This window comes from Stegastes partitus, unplaced genomic scaffold (genome assembly GCF_000690725.1).
Source record: "Stegastes partitus isolate 25-593 unplaced genomic scaffold, Stegastes_partitus-1.0.2 Scaffold95, whole genome shotgun sequence".
Taxonomy (NCBI): Eukaryota; Metazoa; Chordata; class Actinopteri; family Pomacentridae; genus Stegastes; species Stegastes partitus.
In genome coordinates this window covers 214,079-221,505 of record NW_007577826.1, presented here as the reverse complement: position 1 = coordinate 221,505, position 7,427 = coordinate 214,079, and the positions used below count along the sequence as shown (strand labels likewise).

Below are 7,427 nucleotides of genomic sequence, written 5' to 3'. Positions count from 1 at the left end.
GTTTTAAGGGTGCCTTCTCCAGACAGCATGTTTCAGCTCCCTCCATAGGATTTAGATCAGGGCTCACAGAAGGCCACTTCAGAATAGTCCAGTGTTTTCCTATTAGCCATTCTTGGGTGTTTTTAACTGTGTGTTTTTGAGTCATTATCCTGTTGCAAGACCCATGACCTGCGACTGAGACCAAGCTTTCTGACACTGGGCAGCACATTTCTCTCTAGAATACCTTGATAGTCTTGAGAATTCATTGTACCCTGCACAGATTCAAGACACCTTGTCCCAGATGCAGCAAAGCAGCCCCAGAACATAACAGAGCCTCCTCCATGTTTCACAGTAGGGACAGTGTTCTTTTCTTGATATACTTCATTTTTGCATCTGTGAACATAGAGCTGATGTGCCTTGCCAAAAAGTTCCAGTTTTGTCTCGTCTGTCCAGAGGACATTCTCCCAGAAGCTTTGTGGCTTGTCAACATGCAGTTTGGCAAATTCCAGTCTGGCTTTTTTATGATTTGTTTTCAACAATGGTGTCCTCCTTGGTCGTCTCCCATGAAGTCCAATTTGGCTCAAACAACGACGGATGGTGCGATCTGACACTGATGTACCTTGACCTTGGAGTTCACCTTTATTGTCTTTAGAGGTTGTTCTGGGCTCTTTTGTTACCATTCGCACTATCCGTCTCTTCGATTTGTCATCAATTTTTCTCCTGCGGCCACGTCCAGGGAGGTTGGCTACAGTCCCATGGATGTTAAATTTCTGAATAATATGTGCAACTGTAGTCACAGGAACATCAAGCTGCTTGGAGATGGTCTTACAGCCTTTACCTTTAATATGCTTGTCTATAATTTTCTTTCTAATCTCCTGAGACAACTCTCTCCTTCACTTCCTCTGGTCCATGTTTAGTGTGGTACACACCATGTCACCAAACAGCACAGTGACTAATTGTAACCCTATAAATAGGGACTGATTACAAGTTTGTAGACACCTGTGATGCTAATTAGAGGACACACCTTGATTGAACTTGAACTTGTCCCTATGGTGACACTATTTTCAGTCTTTTTTAAGGGTTGCCATCATTTATGTCCAGGCTTGTTTCATGAGTTTATTTTTAAAAATAATTCTGTTGAACCACGTTTCAAAAGCAAGATCTGATTTTCATTGCTTAATTTTCATTGAATTTTTATTTATTATTACTTTTGTCAGATTCAAGTTATTTCTGTGACCGTTGAGGATTTTTCTTTCATTAACCGAGGGGTACCAACAATTTTGTCCACGTGTGCAAGCTGTTGCTCATGAAACACTTGAAAACTGTAGACCTGACTACAATTAGTAAGTGAATGAAAACAGTGTTGGTGTTAAAAAGAGAAAGTGGGAGTGGTGAGTATGACTTGCTTCTGTTGCTGTACTGATGGAACTAGTGCTGTGAAAGTTTGTGTGAAAGTGACCATGACACTGAAATAATCAAGACAATGTGGAGGAACAGTTGAGATGTCAACTCATGAAAATAGAAGAATGTCAGAAAACAGTAAGGCCCACGATGATATAATCAAATATATTCATGACACAAAAAATACAGGTGGTCAGCCAATGGTACTATAACCAAAGTGAATAGATTGTAGTCATGTACTCTTACCAGCAGGTTAACTGACTCTATGACATCTAGGAAAACTTCATTTTTCCTGTACTTGATGCCCTCTGACCTCCAGGACACAGCATTGGTGACCGTGGCAGGAGGGCGAGGGGCACCAGTGTCCAGCTTGTGGCCCTCTTGAGTGATGTATCTGTCAGGGTGAAGAGATGAAATGACAACTACAAGCAGCTTTTACTGTAATAATAAAACCAAGAGTCATGGAACTGTAGTGAGCTGCAGAGTATAGCATTTCTGATCAAACAGCAGATTGAACAGTTCATGAGCAGTCCCACAATTCTTACTCCTGCAGAATCTTGCTGTCTGTGGTCTGAGGGTAACCAAAGTCCATCAACTCATCCAGCAGCTCGTAGATAATGACAAAGTTGTCCCTGATGCTTTCCTCCTCCAGCTCTTTGAAATACTCTGAGAAGACCTAAAGAGCCAGCAGACCAGACAACATGTAACAAACTGTGACCATTACATTTCTAAAGTCACAGTGTAGCCGAGGCTCCTTTGAGCTTGTTTATACATAGCTCTAGAACTACAGTTCCAGGCATATCGTAATCAATACTGTGAAAATTACTCCAGCAATCTCAGTTTAGACTTAGATACAGACTACTTGGCAGAAATGTGTTCATATGAAAATGTATTCATTAAAAAAGTTTAGAAGAGGGTGGAGAAGTCACTCTCTTTTGAATGTCAACATTCAACTGTTGGTCAGAGTCATCCAAGATTCTAAATGCCCTAATATGAGAAGACAAAATCTTACCTGGATGATTTTATAGAGGAAAGAGAAAACCAGGGAGACACAGGCATTCTTCTTAGATGTTGCTACAACTGACACAGATTAAGGTGAACAGTGACCTGATCTACATGGAATGTAAAAAACAAATAAATAATAATTATATAATTTAAATATTTACGTGAGTAAGCCAAAATCAAATTATATAAATTCAAGCAATATTAACAAAATTTAGGCCCTGAAACCTTTCATGCTGTGTTGATGCTTGTTATAATTGAACTGTTCCACTGTGAAGAAAGCCTGTCAGGTAAACCACAAAAACATGATTCTACTGTAAAGCGGAGTTGACTTGGGAACCAGAATGATCCAGTAACTTCAGTCCTCCAGGTGAGGACTTTTTTAAAGATACGGTACAGGTTGTTGTGTTTGATCCACATGAAGCGAACTCCTCCATGGCCCAGAATGGGAGACAGATTGCCCTCCTCTTCTTTGTCCATCAGGATGGGCATGAAGTGCTCGATCTCTGACATGTCCACATCTCCGCGGTAGTTCCGGCAGATCAGTACCTGAAACATACAAGGATGCTTTTCTTATTTCTTCTTAAAATATATTCACTTCACAGTGGCATAAAAAAGACAGAAGTGGCGAAGTAAGATATCTGGAAAGCTGTACCCAGCAGTTGGTTGACACTTCATTTTTGAAACAACTTCAACAATTATTCATTGATCAAAATTAATGCTTTTTTTTGCTGAAACACTAAACTGCACCATTGATTTTGCACATATATTACATTCATGTACACTGGTCTAGTTAATTACTAGAGTTATTCACTGTATGCAAAGCAGAGCCCAAGATTATTCATGTGCATGATCGGTTCATACTTGTAGTGTAATCTTTTTCTTCTGTCTGGAAAAGACATAAACAAGTGACACAGTTTATTTTCTGGGTTTTTTCTTTTACATTTTTTCTAAAAATCCATTTCCAAAATGAATCATATTCTTTCTAAGTAATCATTGGCAAAGCCTTAAATTTCCAAACAGTTCTTTTTTACAGTCTTTTGGCATGTCTCCACAGGGATTTTGTTCCACCACTCTTCGTGACTATCTCTGGGTCTTTGAGGTTGAATGCTTCCAGGTTTGGACTCCTCACTGCTGATATAGTTGTCTGTTCACCACTTCTTCACCATTTAGTTTGTATGCTTCAAATCACTGAATTGTTGGAAGGTCCAATGCTGCCCAAAGGCATGTTGTTATTCTTCAGACTGTCTGATATTTTCTCCAAGATCTTGAAGCCATCTCTTTTCTCCTTAGCTGTTTATTTTGACAAGGCTTCCTGTCCAATCAACTAAAAAACAAAATCCCAAATCATCACATTCTCAGCACCATGCTTTACCGTGGGGACGGTGTTCTGGGAACTGAATGTTTGTCCTTTTTTTCTTCAGATGAAGGTTATGTCCCTGCATCTGAACAAATTTATTTTCATCTCATCCAACCACAGAACAGATGACCAAAAGCTTTCAAGAAGTGGAGTTCTTGGATGAGGTCCATGGTGACCAGCCTGCTTCAGTGTCTGCTGAGTATCTGATTGACATGTTGATTCATTAGATGGTCTTTGGGGAGGATCCCTGCATTTTTATTGATCTCACACACTAGCATTCTTGCCAGTGCAGAAGTCACCTTTAGCTTCCTACCACACCCTTTAAGATTTTTTACAGTGTGGAACTCCTTGTACTTTTTGATGATGCTTTGCACTGTGACCACTGGCACTTCAAAATAGCCAGATATGGCTTTAAAACCATACTTACTAAGCTCTTTGGTTATATTCATTATTTGTAATTGACTAGTAACTATTTTCAGTATATAGTTTTCTAAAATATTAACTATTTATCTAAACCAAAGAACATCTTCACAAATTTGACAACATACAAGCACAATTTAAACAATGACTAAATCCAGAAAACACAAGCAATAGCGAGAACATGTGGCAAATACCGAGAACACAACCAAATCCAGAAACTCTACACAAAGGATGGAAATGAGCTCCTAAACAACAGAAGTTTCCAAGAATCAGTTCATATGGTGAATATTGCTCATCACTTTTTAATGTCCCCTGGACACGTCTGTTGTTTTGTAATTCCTTTTTGTAACTCAAACAGCCCTCCCAACAATCGACTAACAGCTGACATTACAAACAGTAGATTGATAGTGACGATGCTAACACATGATCTTCCAGAGAGCAGTTACAGGTGCTGTGATGCTGTAATAAGACCATTTATTGCCCCTCAGACTAATATCCAGCCACCTCACACAACTAATAGTGAAGCCAGTTAGAAGGCTGCAAATATACACATAGAACTGGAGTTACATCCACTTACTACTATTGTTGTGGCAGAACCGTTTCTCCACAGCCATTGTTGCCACACAGATGCATTTTAACAACATGCATGCTGGAATAACTGACCTATTTGAATCCAATATTCTTCCTCTTCTGACATTTTTAAGAAAAATCTCAAAGCGAACATGTTGTCAGTGGCTTCTGGTTGCCCTCAATGGTCCTCCTAACACCTTAGTTGTTTTTTTGTTTTTTTTAATTATTTAAATTTAGTAACTGACATTACACAGTGTTGTGTTATTATGATTTGGATTTTAGTATTTGGTGTTTATTTTTATTTTAGTTAGTTTTTCAAATGACTTTTACAGTGTGTCTTGCTTTTTGCATGCTGCTTGTCTGATAACATGTTCAGCATTCTGGTCAGCTCAGGTTGTTTTAAAGCATGCTCTCCAAATAAAGTTGTTTTGATTGAACAGCACACCACCTGACTAGCCAGGAAAGCACCGATTTTGTTGCAGGATTACTCATTCAAAAATGTATAGGCAGAAAAAAATGCATCTGTTTTTATACATAAACATGTGAACAAACAAATTCTTTATTTGCTAGTTAAAGTGTGTGTAATTTATGTGTAGCTGTGGTATTAGTTGAAGCTCCTGGGCAGACTCTGAAAGACTGTGGGGATGAAACCTACTTGGAATAACTCTGCTGCCAAAAGAAAGAAACTGACAATGCAAACGCTGCATGGAAACAGTGTGCTGTCTCAACCAGGTGATGTCCTGAGCTCAACAAGAGCACTTTTGACATACTGCAAGTGTCTCATGTGCTCCAATCATGCACAGTTTAAAGTGTAATTATGAGCTTCAGATCCAATTTTCGAATCAATCCAGGGTTATATATAAAAATAAAAATAAAATCTTAATACACAGTATACTAGTTTTCATATACTTCTACATGGCAGTCTTGGTTACAGCAAATGATAAGTGTGAGTGACCAGAAAGTGACTCTTTAGCCTAGAGATTTGCTGCAAAAATTAGATATATGATGGTGTCAGCCTGTAACCCCTTATAAATCCTGTGTGGCTCCATCACTGACTGCTGGCATAAGCAGCAGTACAAAGAGTTGCTCTACTCTTAATTCCGACGAAGACCAACGGGGAGGTGCTAAACAGCTGTGTACCGGATCTTTTGGACAGAAACAGGAGGCGTCATGAGAACAGCCTGGAACACGGACACGTCTGTCAGCAGCTGTCCAGCCGTCCTCCTCCACGGACACAGCCGACACCTGCGTTCACACCGACCGAGCCGCATCGCTCCACACCAGGCGGTGTCTGGCTGGATGGCAGGCAGCATCAAGCTCACTTCTTTATCTCATCTACTCTCGTCTTTGGGATTCATCACGAGGCCGTGCTGCTCAGGTCTTACCTTTCCCTTCAGGTCCAGCACGTACACGGCGCTGGCCGACATGTCCGCCGCTGAGAGCCGCCAGCTGTTAGCGCCGCACCGGACCGCTCCACCGACGAGCTCACGGAAAACGGGACGACACCACTTCCTGCTGGAACCTCCAGCCTTGACAATAAAAGCATGGAACTAAAACAGTCACAGTTACTCCGTTTATTATCCAATTACTGCGAACAATAGAAGAGGCTGCTTCATGAGTCGTAGCGCCTGTAAACACCTCATCTATGGCAGCCCTGAAGAGATGCTGGTTGGAGACTCGTCCAAGCCTTCACCCTGCAAACAATTCATTTCAATTTTATTTGTATAGCGCAGTTTACAACATATGCCATCTCACAGCGCTTAATATAGCAAGGTATAGACCTTGAGAATTTAAACAGAGAACCCAACAAAGTTGTCTTTGGACTCCCTCTGAGCAAGCAGTGGGAAGGAACCAAAAAAAAAAAAAGCAAGGGGGGGGGGGACCTCCAACAGAACCAGGCTCAGGAAAGTGGGCCACCGGGTGAGAGTGCAAATCAGAGATGTGAAGCTCCAGATCCAGAGACGTCCACAGAGAGAACAAACACAGCTAGGGGAAACCCAAGGAAGAGAGAGTAGAGGAGAGAGAGGAGCTCAGTACATCATTAGAATCCCCCAGCAGTCTAAAGCCATAGCAGCATAACTAAGGGACAGTTCAGGTGATCCTGAGCAGGTCTAACTATAAGCTTTATCAAAGAGGAAAGTTTTAATCCTAATCTTGAAGTAGAGAGGGTGTCTGCCTCCAGAACCCAAATGAGTTTCTGCAACAGCTCACACAGTGTGTATGACAATGCATAACAACATCATCATCAGCCTCTACGGCCAGCATCCCCCAAAAATCCTAGCTTGGGCATCAGCATAAAACTGAAAGATGAAACTTTGCTACAGAGCATAAGAAGAAGCCTAATGATGTGGGGAGCACATTCTTTGGTCAACTCAGATGGGGTCAACATGTTTGGTGTGAACCTGGCCAGACTACCATAATGAATGCACAGTCCTGACAGTGAAGCACGGAGGTGGCAGTGTGATATGGGGCTATGTAGGTACCCCAGGGTGTTCCACAGATGACTTTATTCATTTGTGTGATTTAAACAGTAATAAAATGGAGGTGAATAGTCGCACTGCTCCTCCAGTCACCTTAGGAAACTTGATACCTGCAACAGCAATCCACAGAATGGACACAAAACCATGGCGTACCTATTGTTCTCTCTTCTGTCACCAGTCTTGTCTTGCTTACCAGCTCTGGCTGGCAGAGATGC

The 7,427-nt window shown here is 41.2% G+C and overlaps 1 protein-coding gene across 1 annotated transcript in view; it reads right to left on the bottom strand.

Moving 5' to 3' along the window:
- The window catches only part of LOC103354064 (AP-1 complex subunit mu-1), a 50,250-nt gene extending 44,091 nt beyond the window's left edge, over positions 1-6,159 (bottom strand). Inside the window, exons 1-5 of the mRNA XM_008277314.1 lie at positions 6,118-6,159; positions 2,775-2,931; positions 2,393-2,460; positions 1,926-2,056; positions 1,627-1,774 (exon numbers count right to left, since the gene is read on the bottom strand). Coding sequence (XP_008275536.1) covers positions 1,627-1,774; positions 1,926-2,056; positions 2,393-2,460; positions 2,775-2,931; positions 6,118-6,159 — 546 coding nt within the window. The remainder of the gene's footprint in view (positions 1-1,626; positions 1,775-1,925; positions 2,057-2,392; positions 2,461-2,774; positions 2,932-6,117) is intronic.
- Positions 6,160-7,427: the final 1,268 nt, after the last annotated feature.